Below are 20,567 nucleotides of genomic sequence, written 5' to 3'. Positions count from 1 at the left end.
AAGGCCGGCCTAGACAAATCTCACAGTCATTTCCAGCTCAGGGTACAGTGAGGACTGGGTCTCCTCTGCGCTCAGAACTAACAAATATCATTGGGGTTTGGCTACACCCAGGACGGTGGCCTCAGGAGGTGGGGCCCACGCCCTTTTCTCTGAGTCCCACCAACATTTTGGTCTTTCTTCCCCCTGACCAGGGGTTTTACTTCGTTGCTCCTCTTCATCTGTGTGCTCTCCAATCTTTGATCCAATCATAAATCCTGCCCAGTACCCCGAGGAGCCAGCCCCTCAAAACTCACAGAGCACGCACCCCTCTGCTTTCTGAGGCCGCCCCTCTCTCTTGAGGCAAAGGACACTAAATGGCTGGAAAGTTCAAGCTTTGGCTAATTTAAGTTGAATGCTCTTTCCCTAAAATGCAAATCACAAGGTGGCTAGGATCACAACGTCTGTTTAGCATCGTACCCCTGGTACTTAGCAAAGTGCCAGGCATCCTGCAGCAGTGCAGTACGTGTTTAAGTGAAGAAATGCAAAGGCAGGAGAGTGAAGCTGGGAACTAAGTCTTATGCATGCATTGAACACCTACTACGCGACAGGCACTGCCATAGGTCCTGAGGATACAACGGTGAGCAAGACACACCAATCCCTACCTTCATGGAGCTTACTCGCATTATTGCTCCTATTATTAAGGAAGACAATAAACAAAAGAAAGGTCATTACAAATAGATAAATAATGTAAAAAAAATAAACAGGGTGAAATGGTAAACACACAAAAACCTGGTGACGGAGGAATGGGAATAGAGGATCCGAGCAATTAATCTGATTGCACTTTCCCTCAGACCCCTCCAACCCAGGAGTCAAAGAACAAAAGTTAACAAAAGCAGGATTACTGAAATGTAAAAACCCTGTGAAGAGAGCAATTACAGAACAGCGTTGGGTAGGGACATAATCACCATGCAGACAATGAGATGACACGTGGAGAGTTGTGGTGAAAACATCCTGGGTGTTTTATTTCCAAAGTGAGGCTCCACAGGCCTCAACAATGCGAAGTTCCTTTCATCTTCTTGAAGGTCACATGCCATAGAGCACGAAAGTTGTGTTAATGTCAGTTCAGTGCTTTCTGTCCTATACCGTGTAGAATTCAACACTGCATTTCACGTAGCTGGGAAAATATAAGCATCCCCTTTGCCCTAGATAAAGAATAATATTTTCTCATTTTGCAGGCAGTGTATGAAAGTGTCATTCGACCCTGTATTTTTACAGCTGCTTTGCATTCACTATTGGAGAGGCCCTACAAACATATGTTTCTTTCTTTCATTTCGACTCAAAGGGTGTTATTATTTTGGAATTATTCAAATTTAAGAGAGTGATAAAGGGCGTCTCTTCGGGGGTTCCTAAAGAAACAAACCCCTAAGTTCTTATTTCTTTAAGGAAAAATAAAAAGTTTTGGAGAAAAAAAAAAAACAAAGGAAAAAAGGTTTTGGATTATGAGCTTCGTATGGTAACTTCAAGTCCTTACATCTTGTCTGGCATTTAGCAGGTGCTCCGGAAATGGTGGCTGAGATGAACTGGTTTGGGAAGAGGCAGGGGATTGTGAGCCTCCTTATACAGATGGGGAAACTGAGGCCCAAAGCACTTGTGGGTGTGTTTGTACTGTGCTTCCCACTTTACCACAGGCTCGCACCCAAGCGAGCCTGTTAAAAGTCGGTCCTCATGACTATCATATATATGATAGAGGGAAGGTAAATATTTTTGGGTAATGATGTGCTCGACACCCAGTGAGTTAATTCCTGCTGATTCCCCTCCACAGAGAGAATCAGTGTCTGCTGCTAAAGGACATCTAAACCTACTGTTGACAAAAGTTCAGGTCCTCGGCAACTTTGGAAAGAAACCTACTCTTCGAAGCATAATAACAATCAGAAAGCTATTGGCAATCTTAGCACCAGAAAAAGCCCAGTAATGTAGAGAAAAGCAGCTCTCATACACTATTGGTGGTAGTGTGAATTGATCCTATTTTTATGAGGAAAATGTATGAATAGCTACCAAAATCAAAATGAACCTATCTTTGACATAATTTACTTAATCAATGCATTCCCACTATAGACATATTGGCGCAAGAGAACATAGGTATGTGAGGAAAAGGATACAATAAATATAAGAATATGAACATAAGACTGTTCACTGTGACATTCATTGTTAGTAACAGAAAACTTAAGACAGCCTAAGGGCTCATCAATAGCTTGCTGGCTATACGCTACACAAGGGTTATCTGGGTAGTGATACTTTATGCAGACGTTTGAAATATTACATCGGTTTATGTATTGACATGAAAAAACAACAACAAAACGGACCACAATATAGTAAGCCAGAGAAAAGCTGCTTTAACAGTTTTATTTCCTTTGAGTAAAAATACTCATCAAATATTAGTGACGGCTACACCTCTGGAAAGTGCGATGGGCTTTTTTTTTTTTTTTTTTTTAACTTCATTCAATTCCATCCTACTTGATTTTTGATAGAAATAGATTATTTTTAAAATTCAAAAATGTAAGAGAAGCTGTTCAATTCTGGCCACCTGAGAAGCTTTTTGCTTTTTACCCACCAGCAAGCAGCACCCAGGAAGTGGGAAGCACAGGCCAGAGTGATGCACAGCAGCTTCTCTGTTACCAGGCATGCTTTGGGAACAAGTATTCTGATTATGAATGATTCTTACTCCCTTTTGAAGTGTAGTACCTAAAAATACAACATTGGATAAGAATAGATACCTCGTTCATATTCAGTTGGTACCTAATGCCCAGGACATTGAAAATGACTCCCTCCCCCCATTTTCCAGCCCCGGGTTCAATCACTCCACTGAGAGACAATCTTCAGCACTCCACCTCAATGGCTCATTCCTGCCAGAAATGGCCCAGCATCCTTACAGTAAGATAAAATAAGAGGTAAAGCATAATTAGCTGGTGGGCGACACCAGCAATAATAATGTCAGTCTTGAACTCAGAGCGGAAGCGTTCCAGGATGTCTCTTCTGACAGCAGAGGAGTTCCTGGATGCCCTTCTTCTCATCAGTGCCCCTCAAATGTGCCCGCGGGCAAGGGCACCCTAAGCAGGGCAGATCCTGTGCAGGAGGCAGGCCCTTTACTTTGGAAAAATGTGAGCTGCTACAAGAAGCCTGATGAAGCATCAAAAACAATGTTCCTACCAGGTGAGGGCCCGGGGGTGGAGGAGGGGGAAGGAGGAAGGGTTATGTGGGGCCACGTTTAGCTGAAGAGGTGCCTCCTGAATCTCTGCGGCCACCGGAGAGCACAGCGTGGAGCTCAGCTGCATCAACAGACCCAGGTGCCCTGCGTGCGGGGCTGTGACCTCCCGCTGCCGGGACAGCAGGGTGCAGGGCAAAGGGCTGGGCAGAGGATCAGAAGACTTAGGTGTGCGCCTCAGTTCCAGGACAAGGTGCCTCATTTCTCTGAACCACTATTTCCAGAGCTGACAAACAAGAACAGAAATCACCCCCTGGCTCTGCCTCCTGGGCATGCTGGGTGGTTTAAAGAACACGGGGCCAGGAAAGCATTAGGTAAATGAGAAAGCCCCATACAAATGCAGGCTGTATTCAGTAGCCTGTGAGATAGTTGTTGGTGATAAAAAAAAAAAAAGCCCAAAGCTTGCTTAAATCACTCTCCTAAGATACACATGTGAAAGGTTAGTGAATTACCAAATAAATGAAGTCTTTCACTATGTTCACATAATTGTCCAAACTAAGTCCTAATTATAGAACTCACTGTATCAGATACTCCAGAGAGCTGTATATAAAATTATAAGGATCTACATCTACATAAAAAAAGTATACAAAATATAAATGTGCCATTATATATGACTTCAAAATATAGGACTAGATTAATCTTACAGAACTACTGTAGTGGCAATTGACCTTGTGAATGTATACAGTTATAGCAAAAGTTTTACAAAAGTAGCCTAAATCCAGCCTCCATCTCACAACTTTAATACGTAGTGTGTTCGTTCCTATTTTGGACATTGCGTCTGAGAGCCGTCCACGGGGACAGAGATGCGAGAGGACCACGGCGCTCAGCTTCCTGCAGAAAACCATCAGCTCTTCCGGTCGGGGAGCTCCCGGGGGCAGTCCTCCTCATTCTCCTCGGAGCAGGACAGGCTCAGCGCACTCGCCACCGGGTGGATCCAGGACGTGGTCTGTGTTACGTGACTTGAGGGGAACAAGGAACGCAGTTACAATCTGGAAGCTTGCCCCACCCGTCCATGCAAGTACTCGGCCCAGTGACACCGCTTCGACCGACTGCAGTCCCTGGGATGGGAAGCAGGTGGGACCGGATCCAATCTTTGTAACGTCTTACATGTGTTTTAAGGTCCAACAAAAACCATGTCTGTTTTTCTCCTTTGGTAACAAGAATGGCAGGAGAGTGAGTCGTCGTGGATTCCTTGCCTCTCCTTACCTGACCGTCACCAGCCACACGCTCTGTGTCTGCCTTGGGGCAGCCTCTTTGGACCCTCTTCCTTCCTCTCCTTCTCCGACGCTACTGCCTGGGTCACTGAATGGCTTGTCTCTCCGCCTCTGTTCTAGTTCTTTTCTAATTCATGCTCCACTCCAGCCAAGAGGTCTTTCTAACGACAAATCCCTCACGGTTGCTCACTTGCTAAAAATTCACTGCCAGCCAGTGCCTCCTGGCTCGGACACGTACTCCATCCTATGAAACGCTTTGTTTTTACCTGCTTCACCAGGGCTTCCTTCTCTGCGACAGTCTTCCTCTCCCACTGGGATAACCTAGGCGACTGCGTCTAAAGAACCACATCTTCCTCGGCTTCCTCCCATCAGTGCCCCTCTCTACCCGTTATTATGCCGTAGGATAAAATGTGTTTATTTTTAGGCCTTCTTACTGCACATGAAGCTCTCGGAGGGCGGGAATGGATTCTTTTCTCCAAGTTTACGGGGCCTAATGTGTTCTCAGAACAGATGACTAGTCATTTCCGGAAGGTCACAAGCAGAGGTAGGGAAGGGTGTACACAAGACGCAGGGCATGTTGGGGTGGTGGTGAAACATCACAGAGGGCACCCCTACCTGGTGGGTGGCGTTTCTCAGCACTTGTAACCGACACACCTGCAGCTGGATGGGTGTCCTGAATCTACTGCTACTGGCACAGTGCCTGAGTGCTAGACAGAAGCTTCTGGAATTAGGGTGATCTGTTTCTTTTCCTTGGATATTCTTTCTGGTCCTGGTTCACCCCACTGCCCTTATCCATCCTAGCTCAGTTTCCTCCACCCCGATCCTATCCAAACTCAACCTCAGAAGCAGCAGCAGGTCTCAGGGCAAGTTCTCCTGGGCTGGCACTTTGAGTATTAAATAGGATTGTGGTTCTGGACAGATCTCCTACATTACAGGGTAACATTTCCCAAAGTGTGTTCCAAGGGTCTTTACGTGAGAAGAGAATTTTATGGTCAAATAAGTTTGAGATATGATATAGTTAGGTAGGTTTCTTTACTCCAGGATTTCCCAGAACCTTAAATATACGCCTGTGTTCTCGCACTCTCCAAGAGTATGCAATCTTTCTCAAACCAGTGTGCCCTTACGAGCACACACAGGGCTAGTGTTCTACAGAACACGATGTGGGAGTTGTCATAAAATGCACTTGCTTTACTGGCTGTCGATGACGGTAACTGCAAATGTTGGACTTAGTACAAATGGTCACTTTCACTGTCATTACTGCGTTTGGGTTGTTTTCAACCCTATACTCTAAATTCTATCCATATCCCCCTATAAAACTTGTTCAGCTTGTCTGTTTACATATTAAAAGTGCATTTTTCCATGGAAGAAGATCACTGATGGGTTCACGATTGGGTAGAAGAGTTAGGCTGTTTAAGAATCAAGGTGAAGGTGGGAAGGCCCAGACGTCGTCAGTTGCACAGCCGCTGACTGGGTAAGTGGTACAGAGACACGTTCCTCTCTGGACAGGGATCCACATGACTGTTATCTCAAGTGATTGAATGGAACTTCTAATTCGGGGTCTGAATTACTATCGCAGCTGATTCTGCACAGGTTAACTCCATCACAAGGCCTTTATAAAGCTGCAAAGCTGCCTAAACTGAAAGTGGTTTCAAATAGATACTAGTGAGAGTAACATAAGGGGGCGTGAATGCCACAGCAAGGGGAACTGAGAACGCATCGTCCATGTTTAGGGCTAAAGGCAACACCCTGATGAGACAGTTTTGCTAATTCTAAAATATTAAAATACTTTAATATTTATCAGCACATTTACAAAGAAGAGATTTAAATGACTATAAATTCTCCCTCCCCTACAACGTCCTCTAACTGCCCAGGTAAAATGGGAACAATGACCTAAAGGTAAATCCAGGTGCATGCTTTCCAATTTACTTAAAAAATTATATTCTCATGCTTTGAATATAAGTGCCCACATACAAACATTAAACTGACCATCTATAATAATAAAAGGGTAATATGCTAATTAGACTGAACATCTCTGGATGTCATTCCGGACGTCCTTCCTGACAAAGCAGGGGCCGGAGGAAAGCCAGCAGTCCAGGGTGCCTGTGGGCGGCCTGAGGGAAGCCAGCTGGGTCCCAGGTGCCGGAGGGAAGCCAGTGCCAGCAGCCTGGGTCCTAGGTGCCGGAGGGAAGCTGGTGCCGGCAGCTGGGGGAAGGAAGGCCTACTCTTGCACGAATTTTGTGCATCAGGCCTCTAGTTTAAAATAAAAGCAAAATGTCTAAGAAAAAATGTTGGTATGGACTGAACAATACCTTAGGAAGTTCCATCAGAAAGTCATCCTTGCCAATAACCTTCATTAAACACTTTTTAGCAATGAATCAATACCTTATATTACTCCAGATAAAAAAACAATGCCATAAAATATTAATTAATTTTATACTCCCAGTATGCTCTCCTGTACATTTTATTTTATTTTTTAAAATATATATTTATTGACTTCAGAGAGGGAGAGAGAGACAGAAACATCAATGATGAGAGAGAGCCATTGATCGATTGCCTCCTGCACGTCCCACACCAGGGATTGAGTCCTCAACTGGGCATGTGCCCTGACCGGGAATCGAACTGTGACCTCCTGGTCCAACGGGCGACATTCAACCACTGAGCCACTAGCTGGGCTCATCTGGTCATTTTAAAAACACACACCTAAATACCAAAAATGCAGTTACAACAGCTACTACTAGAAAAAAAATAAAACCTCAGCAGCAGAGAGAGTGCTCTGCGCATCAAGCACACTTTTCACCCGGGTCTTCTGTAAAGACCTCCAGAGCCAATGCTTCTGAACCAGGTGAGGCATGGACAGTGCCTGGCAATGAGTACACATTCCCTTAATGACCGTGGCTCGCTTGGTGGATAACTAGGGCTTTCTGATTACTGTGAGAAAAGCTTGGAATTCTTCCTATGATGATGGAATGGGGCATCTGTGTGTTTACTGTTCAGTTTTTTATGTCCTAGTGAGCTCTGTATGATGAGCTCATCCCAGATTGACTGGCTTGGCCAGCATACGAGCATTCGAAATATTTGCTCCCTGGTTTATGTGCTTGGTAATTCAACTGAGAAGAGAGAAAATAAATCAGCCCTGTTGATGCTGTTTAATTAATAAAGACCCCATGGTTCATAGAGTGGGATGCTGCTACTTAGTATGAAAAATGTAGAGGTCCGGAAAAGAGATGAGGCTGGCTGTGAAGTGAACATCTTCCCTTGGAACACGCAGTACCGCTGGCAAATGTGCCTGCAGAGAGTGCATCTGACCTGATTTGGGGAGCCATCAGCAGCCGTTCCAATATATTTGAAAATCTAAAAATGATCATACTACTTGCCTCTGAATGATTGCCAAATCTGTTGTTGGAAAACATTAATATTTGATTTGGGAAGATGACTGTGTTGAGTTTTTCTTCCATAATAATAGTGAATTGCAAGACATAATTTAGAGTTTATTAAAAAACAAAACAAAACCCTAACAGAATAGGCTTTATTTTACTGGCAGAGAAATGTAAGTGAATTATTTAAATTTCATTATAATGACTCTCCTTGTGTTTCTTACCTTCTAGCATGCAAGATGCTTTCTTTCAAAAATTTAGGGCAGCATGTTAAGAGAAAAGTGGTTTAAAGATAAAAAGTCTACTCATTTTGTAGAAATTCATTCTTATAACTGTCTGTGATGAAAGAGGCCCTTTTGTTAATTTTCCATTGTAGATGGCACTATTTATATAACATTGTGAAATTAACCAGATTGTAAGTATTATTTAATCATGTTTAAGATAAAGCTGCAGAAGCATGAGCCAAAGTAATTAACTTCCAATGCTCTTTTACTGGGGGAGGGGGGCACTATCTTTTTTTTTTTTTTTTAAATCATCACCCAAGGATATGTTTCTATTCATTTTAGAAAGAAAGGAAGGAAGGGAAGGAGGGAGGGAGGGAAGGAGGGAGGGAGGGAAGGAGGGAGGGAGGGAGGTAGGGAGACATTGATGTTAGAAACATTGGCCGAAACCGGTTTGGCTCAGTGAATAGAGCGTCAGCCTGCGGACTCAAGGGTCCCAGGTTCGATTCCGGTCAAGGGCATGTACGTGGGTTGCGAGCACATCCCCAGTGGGGGATATGCAGGAGGCAGCTGGTCGATGTTTCTCTCTCATCGATATTTCTAGCTCTCTATCTCTCTCCCTTCCTCTCTGGAAAAAATCAATAAAATATATTAAAAAAAAAATTCTTAAAAAAAAAAAAGAAACATTCATTGGTTACCTCCCATATGCACCCCAGCCAGGGACTGAACCTGCCACCCAGGTATGTGTCCTGACCAGGAGTCAAACCTGCAACCTTTTGGTGTATGGAACAATGCTCCAACCAACTGAGCCACCTAGCCAGGGCAGGGGGTGAGCTGACTTAAGTATATAACATTCATATGAACTAGAACAGTGGTACTCAAACTTCTGGCCCTTTAAATACAGTTCCTCATGTTGTGACCCAGCCATAAAATTATTTTCGTTGCTACTTCATAACTGTAATGTTGCTTCTGTTATGAATCGTAATGTAAATATCTGATATGCAGGATGGTCTTAGGCGACCCTTGTGAAAGGGTCGTTCGACCGCCAAAAGGGTCTCGACTCACAGGTTGAGAACCACTGAACTAGAACATGAGAACAAATAAGTGAATATATGTCAATTCAATCTGCTTTTGCCACCAGTACCTTAAAAATACTAGAAAATTTTACTACTGGCCATAAACTGCAAGTACTAATGACAATAAAAGATTTATACTTAAAAAAATCCCAACTTAAAACAAATGAACTGGTAAGAACAAAAAGCAAATCATGGCAATAAAATTATTAAAAAGTCAGCATGTAATCTTACCAGATACTGGTTATGAGAATGGCTATAGATTAATAATATGAAGTATCCATTCCAAACATGCGTAAGAGAAAATTCCAGGCGGTTTATTCCCACTGATATATAGACTTCCCTCTTACATAGTTTTGAAAATATATTGTTAAAATCAAAATGATATTTCTCAGAACACACTGAGCATTCTGTACTTAGGAATTTGAAAATCCAGCGAGGCTCTAATCAAGTATTAGCAGGACCCCATCCAAATCTTCAAAGTTTTGAAAACAAATTTTATTTTTATTATATATTTATGGCACTTTCTATTAAAAAATACATAGGATATCTTTTGAAAATTAAAAAACCCAATTACAGTCACGCCCTGCCTCACTGGGAACATGTTCAGAGAACCGCGTCGTTAGAAGTTCTGTTGCTACGCGAACCTCACAGAGTACACGTACACAAACCTGGACGGCACAGCCTACTGCGCGCCTAGGCTGTACGGGATAGCGCGCTGCTCCTAGGCCACAAGCCTGTACAGCAGGTTACTGTACAAAACAACACGAGATTAAAGCAAGCACAGAGAAAATGGTGTCATCAGGGGACATGGTGAACAAGAGACAGAGGAGGCTGCTACCGCAGTAACATAGCGTTGTTTTATAGCAAACTTACTTTTTTTGGAAGTAGAAAGGATAAGAATAATGATAAAAAGTACAGTGAGTACACAAACAAGTAACGTTTTTTACACCAGCATCGCCGCAGACCTGGGAGTAATGTTTTGCGCTACGACACTGCAATAGCTACACCGCTAGGTGAGAGGAATCTTTGGCTCCATTATAGGCTTAAGGGCTCACCGTCACACATGTGGTGCAGCACTGACCTGAACTTTGTTATGCGGCACGTGACCTTAACTTAAAATCTTTAGGTCAGATATCGAATTATATTACAAAAATCTAAAAGTATAGTAAAATACTCCTTATGTACAATAATGTAAAACAATTGCTACCTTATTAGACTTGCAAAATTAGAACAATGAAAAGAAAATTCCTAAAAAATATGGAAATATCAATTATATTTTTCAAATATATACAGAGGCTTAAATCGTTGGCAATTTTGTATAGAAGCAAAACATGCCGGGTCCAAAGCTGATGCAATTAATTTTTCAAAGAAAGAAAGTGCACTATAGTCACAGATTACAGTTCTGGTAACTCTTAAAAATTGCCACTGTTTTCAATCACGTTAGGACAAAAAATACAGAAGAACTCAAAGAACATGTCCTAGGGACACTGATACCTACACACTGGACTATTATACACTAATAAACACATTATACAGACTTTTGTAGTTGGTGTATTTGTTACGTACTGTAGAGCTGTAACCTGGAGGCAGCTGCCCAGGCACAGACTACATTTCCCAGCTGCAACTACAGCCTCATGTAAGCATGTGACTAGTTCCCAACAATGCAAGGTAAGAGAATTGATGTTTGTTCCTGGGCCAGGGGTTACAAACTGAATGCAGAGGACACTGAGACGCTAGGGAATGGTAGAGCCATGAGCTAGAACAGTGGTTCTCAACCTGTGGGTCGCCAACCTGTGAGTTGCAACCCCTTTGGGGGTGGAACGACCCTTTCACAGGGGTCGCCTAAGACCATCGGAAAACACATACATAATTACATATTGTTTTGGTGATTAATCACTATGCTTTAATGATGTTCAATTTGTAACTGAAAACACATCCTGCATATCAGATATTTACATTACGATTCATAACAGTAGCAAAATTACAGTTATGAAGTAGCAATGAAAATAATTTTATGGTTGGGTCACAACATGAGGAACTGTATTAAAGGGTCGCGGCATTAGGAAGGTTGAGAACCACTGAGCTAGAAGGTGACAAGCCTTCAAAAGCACCATCCAAAGAAAAAAGAAGCCTCCTTCAAGCAGGAATCCCTGCACTGACTGGTATGTGAGCTTTAAGACACTACAAAACAGGACTACTGTAGACCTGGTTTGAAGTCCCAGGTGGCCCGTGTACCTACTAACTTGGTTATGGGCGTGTCTCTGGAGAAGCTACTGGAACTCTGAGTCTCAGTTTCCTAATCTAGAAAACATAGAATACCTGCTTCAATAGTGTGTGAAGAGACAACACATATAAATCCCCAGTTCCACGCCTGATGCATTCTCCGTTCACCATCACTCTCTCCCCTCCACCTCTAACTCCCTGTATTAGCAACAAATTATCAAAAACTTGGTTAAAACAACATAAATTTACTGGCTTACAGTTCTGTAGCTCAGAAGTCCGGCATGGGTCTCAACCGGGTTAAAATGAAGGTACTGGCCAGGATACATTCTTGTCTGGGGGAGAGGGATCCATAACATTTCCATACTTTTTCACTTTTCAAGACCACCCATATTCCATGGCTTATGGCCCCATCCTCAAAGCCAGCAACATAGCATATCTTTGACTCTGCTCTCACTGCCCCATCTCTTTCTCCAACTCTCTTCTCTGCCTCCCTCTTCCACTTTTAAAGGAAGCAAGTAATTAGATTGGATCCACCTGGATAATCTAGGAGACGTGCCCTAGTTTAAGGTCAGCCGGTTCGCAAGCTTAATTCCACCTGCAACCTTGATGCCCCTTTACCATGTAACCTAACGCATCCAAAGGTTCTAGGGAGTAGCACGTGGACATCACTGGAGAGCCATTATTCTGTTTGCCACGCTCCCCGTCCCTCCAGCTGTTTCTTCCACTAAAGACTAGAGCCCAAGGGTAAAGGCCTGGGTTTGAATTAATTCTTGCAATTTGCTGAAAACTTGTAAATGTATAAAAATAAAGACTATATGCTGCATTGTTATGGAGATTATTGGAGGAAGAAAAGGAAGGTGCTAGAGATCTTATGGGAAGGAACTGTTATGGACTGAATTGTGCCCCACCCCCTTCGATTCATATGTCAAAGCCCTAACCCTAATGTGGTTACCTATGGAGATAGGACCTCCGGTGACATCATGGAGGTGAGGCCCCGGTGCAATGGGACTACTGTCCTTGAAGGAAGAGGACACCAGAGATCAATCTCTCTCCGTAAGTTCTCAGAGAAGAGCCCATGTGCGGGCACAGTGAGAAGGCGCTGCCTAAACCCCAGGGAGACATGCCTCACCAGAAACCAGTCCTGACGGCACCTAGATGGTGGCCATCTGGCCGTCAGCACTGTGGGAAAATACACTTCCGTGGTGGAAGCCACCCAGTCTGGGCTACTTTGTTATGGCAGCCCTAGCCGACTTATACAGCAACCAGATTTTTAAGGGAAAGTGTTTGACAAAGCTTCCTATTTGCTGGTAAATTTAAATAAAGGATCCTGGGGTTAGAGAGAATTCTGCATCTGGCTAAATAAGAAGTATAGCCCCAGAAAGGTGACGAGTTTCCAAAGAACATTATCCCAATGGGATGCGACAAACATACTTCCGGCCTCAGTTCCACCTGTCACCGGTTAGGTGGGGAGAGAGTTTGATGCCGCTGTCTGGATTGGATGTTTTATTCATTTCAGTGGGCTTTGCCATTCCAAGTCACCCCAGCCAGCTGGCTGGCCTTTCGCTTAAGTGACAGTTGCTCACACAGCGCTTCATGTTGCTACCCCTACTAGATATTTATAGAAAACCCAGCGCAAGCTGTCGCAGGCTCCTGAGCCACGCGCCCTCTCTGCTCCTGTCACAGGGCTTCTGACTGGCCGGAAAGCGGCATAAGTGGAGGCTGTGGCCACTGGTTTCTATCTGCAGCTGCGCCAAGGTTGTCGTTTAACACTCCTTCATTGGCAAGTGGCTATAGTATAAAGTAAGGAAGGGAGAGGAACTAACATCTGTTCATCGCTCTGCATGAGCCAGATATTTTGTCAGGGTTTTACATCCCTTGTTTTATTCAATTCTCAAAACAACCCTGAGATAGAAACCACTATTTTTGCTTTTGGATGAGAAGGGGAAGAACAGACAGTTGAAATAATACCAATTATACCAGGGTCACACTCAAAAAATGGAGGCAAAAACAACAGAATCCAGGCGGTCTGATACTAAAGCCCATATATATTTTTTTCTCACCAGTTGCTTCTCCAAATTGCCAATGACTGCATTCATTCATTAGTGAATATTTATTCAGTCCCTATACATACCAGGCACTGGACTAGTTACTGGATATTCTAAGCCAGTTGCCACACCAATGGTTATATCCAAACTAGTGATTTTGATACCTTACAACGTATTCATAGCTAAGAAGTATTTGGGGAAAAAATATTTAAAGAGGTCCATATTTCTTCCTTCATTATAGTCTTGTTACTAAAATGCTCAGGGTCTCATACATGCAAAAGATAGTGAGGAACCTACATGCCTTCTCCTCATCTAGGCTCAGGTTAGGTGCATAGAAATTGCCCTGACGCCCCATTAAGTGAGCCTCAGACTTTAGCGGGTTGCCAGGGGGTATTTCTTAACTCCTCAAAAATCAAAGCAGCTGAATTAATGAGGTTTTCAGTAGGAGGGCTCCTGACAGTGTCCACTAAAGTGGAGTTACAGTAATCTGCCATGAATTTAGAAGAGAAAAATAGTAGCTTTATATTTCCAATCCGGGAACTGTCCCTTCCTCTCCATTCTCCCTTCTCACAGAGCCTTCATTTCTAATCACATTAGAATTACCAAAGGTAGACTCTACTTGCAAAATAAAGCCAGGGTATTGGTAATATAACTTCCAATTTGTCTCCTTTGTGTTTTCTATTTTTTAAAAAATGAGACAACACGCTGTAACTTAACCCTTTAATTAGCATGGCAGGCTGACAATGACAATTTTATTCATATTCAGGTTATGATCCACATTCTTTCCTACCTGGGAACAACCTAATAGGATATCCCAACCCAGTTCAGACCATGATTTAAGAGTCATTAATAGCCCTGCTGGCATGGCTCAGTGGTTGAGCGTTGACCTATGAACCAAGAGGTCATGGTTCGATTCCCGGTCAGGGCACATGCCCGGGTTATGGACCTGATCCCCAGTGGGGGCTGTGCAGGAGGCAGCCAATCAAAGATTCTCTCTCATCACTGATGTTTCTATCGCTCCCTCCCTTCCTCTCTGAAATCAATAAAGTTACATATTTTTTAAAGTGTCTGACTCTGACTTTTGATAAATGAGAAGAACTGTGCCTAGTGGAAATCCTTTTAGGGTCATAAAAGCAAAGCACTTAAATACTATCTCATAAGAATTGGGGGGGGGGGGGTGCTGCCATTGTTTGTTACTCCAGCCTACTATTTGCATTATTGCTATCCACCCTGGCAGAGTTCCTGTGTTAGCTACATGCTCTAGAAGACCAATGACTGCACAGTTATGGCACATGTCTTACATGCCTGTTCACTCCCCTCTGCTGCACAGCAGACATCAAGGCCCACAGCAGTGAAGGTGAATGTGGCCTCAGAATTCGTAACAACTACCCTTGAGAGAGTGAGCTGAAACCCACTGGCTTTCTCTGCGCTAGACAGAAACTTGTTTTATGGAGAAATCGCAGACTCCCCAGATTCCACTGACACTGTAAGTACAACGCTTCCTCTGGGATGGAGAACAGGATTTATAGCGTGAGCAGCGACGCCTCAGACTTTAGGATCTGACAGAAAGGCATGTCAGCACACAGGAGTGGAGGGAGAGGTATAAACCAAGTGTAAGTAACTTTTAAAGAGAAATGATTATACCTACTTGAAAAATCACCAAAGCATAATAATTTTATGTTTGAAGCAAGTATCTGATATGGAGGATTTGTATTGTTTATACAGCTATATAGATGACATATAAACGTGATACGCTGCATACGCATTGCATTGTGAAATGGCACCATGGTGGGCATCCTCTAAGATAGATCCCAGTGACCTCACTCACACCTGGGTAGCTGCTGCCTACATTGTACCAGGGTGGGTCTGTGTGACCAATGGCGTATGGCAGAGTGATGGCGTGTCATCACTTCTGAGACTGGTCATAGAAGGCACTTGCTACAGAAGGTTGTGTTGGTCTTGATGTTCCTCTTGCTCTCACTTTTTCTCGCCCCTTGCTGGGGGGAAGCGAGCATCATGCTGTGAGCAGCCCTGTGGCCCTATGGAGCCACATTGTGGCAAGGAAATGAGACTGCCCGCCAGCAGTCCCATGTGAGCTTGGCACAGATGCGCTGGTCCCCCTAAGCCACTCTGCAATTCCCACCCCCGCCAGCAGCCTGACTGCACTTTCCAGAGAAACCCAGAGAGAGCCACGCTGACCCGGCAAAACCACACCTGGATGGCCCACTTTCTGAAACTCAGTGAGAAAATATTTACTGTTTGAAGCTGCAAAAGTTGGGAGAATTTTATTATGCAGCAATAGACAATTAGTACAATCATGATCACTGATCATTGTAAGTCTGAATCTTTCAATAAAAAATAAGAATACAATGAGAGCAATGCAGCAGCTGTCTAATTTATAATATTTAAATTCACTTTCACTATCAAACATCACCCTCATAATGGTTTTGTAAAATTATGTAACATACAGATAAAGTACATGAACTTGTAAAGTGGAGTCGTACCAAAGACCACTATAGATCTGGACTAGTATACAACTTCAAAGGGAAGAGAAGAAGGTAAGTAGGAAAATGGTCAAGTTAATCAGATAACTTCATTATAGCATCATCAAACAACTGACACTTGTCATGAAATTTAAGAAAGCTGCAACTCTCTAAGGAAAAGATAAGAACATTTTCCCTTGAATGCTCACATATTTATCAAGTGAGCAGGCCCTGCCAGTATACATATGTGCACACACATATTGGTACACATACATACATAAGAGATACACATGCTCTTAGTTCTATGAAACTCTCTAGCAAGGCCAAGTGTGGGGTATGTGAGAACATGGGGCCCTCCCCAAGCTCCGGCCCTGTGGGAATGTGGTGAAGGCCATCTGTAAGGGGACTGAGACACCTCGGGAGCCTGGCCAGCTGCTGGGCCGGAGAGAAACTGCTTGTGATGTGAGCGCAGACGGTAAGCAGCTGCAGAGAAACAGCCTGCGTTTTGATGTCGCACAGCCACCAGCAGGTGCTGTGCGCTCTGCTGTCTGTACTCCATATAACGCGGTACTTGGAAAGTGTGGGTGGCAGAACCCACTCCCCAACTCTCCTGTATGATGGAAAACTTCACGGGCCAGCCGACACTGGTGCACAGGTAAGCCCTAGTAGACCCGTGTCTTTCACGGCCAGTCCTCCGGGGGTTATTTCTTTGGAATCCGCAAACAATATGCTGAGGTTTTCTCCGCTCTTTGCATAACACCAACACTTTGCATAAATTTGTTTATACCGCGTGCAATGCTTTCTTCCCCTGTGTCAGAACCTAAGTAGACGACCACAAAGTATTAATAGTTGTGCAATGGACACGTGGATGGACGGGGATGCTGAGTGAGGACGATATCTGCCTGGGCATTCTTGGGACAGCACTGACAGTTACTCCTCTGCCTGAGGCGTGGCTTCCATCAGAGGTAACAATTCAATTTCTGGGACGCCAGTGACAGATGTCAATCTCAGGGGAAAGACTATATGTACACAGACCATCACCTACTCTGGTGTTCCGGAGGGTGATTTCAATCACAAGTAAAGGTGAGAGAGGGAATAACCTGAATTAATTACTCGTTATTCCTTGTCTCCAAAGTACATTAACCTGGCAAATGAACCACTCCTACCCAAAAACCAACACAGCCTATCCAGGCTCAAATTTTGGTTGGTGCAGTGGGAGGATGAAGATTAAAAACAAACAAACAAACAAACAAACCAAAAGCAAAAAAACAAAACAAAGTTCCAAGAAAGACACAGAGTAGATGTTTGTTTATGCAGGCACTACTTCTCTGACGGCATCATCTATCTGAACGCAGCTAAGAGCCAAGAAGTAAGCTCATCAAATGTATCTGACTCACACACAAACCCCTGCAGATACACCTCAAGGACTACTGACCAGCAGTTGAACTTAGTCTGATTATCTGGTGTCCTATCCTCTTCAAATAAACTCCTGGAGAAGAGGGTGAGGTGTGTAGATGATAAAAATGAAGAGTGGGGAGAGGGGATGGACAGGCATGTTGAGAGCAGAGGCGTGACCGCTGTCTCTGTATTCTAGCTTATACAGCCTAATATCCCCCTGCAGAACTCACTGTATTATGTATAAGATTGACATTCACAATAATTTGTGCTTGTTCAGTGCCCTGAAAGAAGGTAGGGAAGTATTAACACTTATTAAGTAAGATTTTCATAAAGAATAAAGGTAAAATAAGGGTAGGTGCTTGAATAGGGTTAATTTCTAGCAACCCCCCCTCCTCCCAAACCCAGTTCCTGGTATGCACCCTGTTCCTCCCTGAGGCTGGTAAAGGAAGAACTGGTATAGTGTTAGATTTTCCTTATCTCTATTATTTGACCTTTCTGATCTCCAGGAGATAAGTACTCATTCTTAGAACTAAGTTTCTAATCTGTTGTTTTAAAATGAATAGAGTTCTTCCTAAATGAAGAGCTGTTTAAAATGTCTTCTTTGTCACGTGTAAACATACTATATTAAAATAAGGAGATGGGGGAGGTGCAGTGTGTGCATGTGCTTGTGCGTGTGCGTGTGTGTGGTGGGGCAGGGTGGCTATGGGGCAGACAACCCTGGGTCTGTGTGATTTTATTGCTGTGTAACCTTGACAGGTTTAATCTCCTTTCCACACAGTTCCTCAGACTGTAATGGTGAGACAATGAAACCCGCCATTGTCCTTGGGAACAAATCTGTCTTACTACCTCTTTCCTGCTTTCCTTATGAGTCAATATTCAGGTCAAAGAAAACAACTGATGACCTTCCAAAGCACACTCTAAGGCAGTGATGGCGAACCTATGACACGTGTGTCAGAGGGGACACGCGAACTCAGTTTTTTGGTTGATTTCTTTGTTAAATGGCATTTAAATATATAAAATAAATATCAAAAATATGAGTCTTTGTTTTACCATGGTTGCAAATATCAAAAAATTTCTATATGTGACACGACACCAGAGTTAAGTTAGGGTTTTTCAAAAATGCTGACACGCCGAGCTCAAAAGGTTCGCCATCACTGCTCTAAGGGGTATATTTTCTAGACCGGAGTCCACTAAATAAATGTAGTGTCTCTTTCCATTCCTTCCACAGGAACTGTGAGTTAGATCTCAGGGCAGTCGGAGGCCTTGTGTATTCCTTCTCTTCTCTCCTCTGCTCAGGTGCTATTCTCCCTCGGGTAGGAGGGAGCCCAGCCTAGGCCAGTGTTCCGTCTGCAAAGGACGGCAGCTGAGCCAGCTGGGTAACAGGCCTTGGGGCGCACTCGCTCTCTGCTGGCCATCTCCTGCTCCCTCCTTTTCCTTGGTAGTTGGCGATTATCCCTTTCGTATCCTTTCTTCCATTGACACTAGTTAGGCTCTGACCTCACCTTTTGGTTGGAATACACTGACAGACGGCTAAGGCTAAGTTTAGCGAAGAGTCCTCACAGGGTCCACACTCATTCACTGCCACTGTCCAAATGCCTTTGAATTCAGAACCCAGTGAATAAGAATACTAGTTTGCCTTTCTTTGATCAGGCATTTCTTTGGGGACCTTCTAGAAGACAGGCATGGCTGAGGGCAGGCGGCAGCTAACCACCATCAGAATACCATCCTAATAAGAGCCGGGTGGTGCCCACTTTCCACATTGTTAGGAGGATTTAATGACATGACGCATAGAAAAAATAAACCTAACATATGCCTGGCTATTCAACACCAGCTAATGCCCAATAAATGCTTATTTCCTTCACCACCCCCATATCTTTTCCCTTATTCATTACAAAGTTATTATGAGAAAGAAAACAAAGCAGATTTGAAGATGGTTTTTCATTTTCCTGCCATCCCGAAAGCCCAGTGATTCCATCGTCCAAGAACTAACCATAGTTAACCCAGCATATCAGAGTGACACTTCCCTTCCAGAGGAGCTCTGATTCTGGAAGTGAATAGTAAGGGGCTAAATGTGATTTTCGCATGGAATTCCTGGGTTCTCTGCTCCACCAGTCCCCTTCCCCTCTGCAGGTTGCAAACCACACCTTTGCTGTATGAATTACCTTTTGCTGGAGACCACAAGAAAAAATATATCATGACAATACTTTGACAAGTTTACCCCTAATTTTTCCTTAAATATTTTCAAATATGAAGCTTTTGAATTCTCAATGCTGTTAATGGTTACGTTATTTTTCATGTTTTCCCCCCACGAAGACGATTTTTCCATATTGTAAATTTCTGAGTACTTATTGGGCACCTACTGTGTTCAAAGTTCTATGCTAAATGCTTAGTTAGCATTGAACAACTTTATAAAGTAGGTACTATTTCCCCGATTTTATGATGAGAAAACTGGGGTGAAGGGAGATGTAGGAACCAGGGTCAAGTCACAGGGCTTGAGAATCCAAAATCTGGATATTGCTTTGGAAAATACCTGCACATCTGAAAGGACAGCAAGAACACCTCCCTCTTCTCCCCAAATGCACAAGTATTAGTTAAAAAGTACAAACTCAGGGCATCTCTTGGGATCTTAGGAGTCTGTCAGGAGTCCCCCTTTTTGCCCTCATAACCCAAACCTGACATGAAAAGAATTGTCCCAAACATAGTGGAAGTTTGCCAGACTGCTTTGTCCAGGGTAAAGCTAACCAGGTCAGCAGCTGGAAAATGTATTCTGTTCAAAGACAGGTCTCTTTTGGCAAGTCTAGTCTATTAGGGAGAATCATGGAGTCAGAAGATGGATTCTACTCTGGGTTGGTAACTTCGTGGCTGTGGATTTTTTGGCAACCACTCTAGGCTCTTACTGTCTTCATCTATCAAACAGGGAGAATAAGGTACACATAAAAGGGTGTTCTGACGATCCACTAAGATAAGGCTGGTTCGTATACCATCTCATTTGTCTCTTCAATTACTTATTTCCTGACTTTCCTCACTATTATGTAAACTCCATGATATCAGGGATCTACTCTGTATATTTCACTATGGAATTTGCAAGGCATGAACCACTGCCTGGCACATGGCAAATGTTCAAATAAGTATTTGCAGGTAAATGAACTGTGCAGACTGGAAAGCATTAAGAATATTCATTTTTAGCACTATTATTGACAAGTTTTAAGTGGGGTTTTCATTAGATTAACTTTTCACAAATATTAATACCTTAAGCCAGAAGTGAATCCAAGCGGTCACTATTTAAGTTCCA

At 43.4% G+C, this 20,567-nt stretch overlaps 1 protein-coding gene across 1 annotated transcript in view; it reads right to left on the bottom strand.

Moving 5' to 3' along the window:
• Positions 1 to 2,350: 2,350 nt before the first annotated feature.
• The window catches only part of STXBP4 (syntaxin binding protein 4), a 121,860-nt gene continuing 103,643 nt past the window's right edge, over positions 2,351 to 20,567 (bottom strand). The window contains exon 18 of the mRNA XM_081109612.1: positions 2,351 to 4,200. Within this exon, the coding sequence (XP_080965738.1) occupies positions 4,086 to 4,200 (115 nt within the window). The 3' untranslated portion in view covers positions 2,351 to 4,085. The remainder of the gene's footprint in view (positions 4,201 to 20,567) is intronic.

Source organism: Myotis nattereri (genome assembly GCF_964212035.1).
Source record: "Myotis nattereri genome assembly, chromosome: 16".
Lineage (NCBI taxonomy): Eukaryota > Metazoa > Chordata > Mammalia > Chiroptera > Vespertilionidae > Myotis > Myotis nattereri.
Note: the sequence above shows the minus strand (reverse complement) of the source record. Positions and strands in the feature narration are given on the sequence as shown.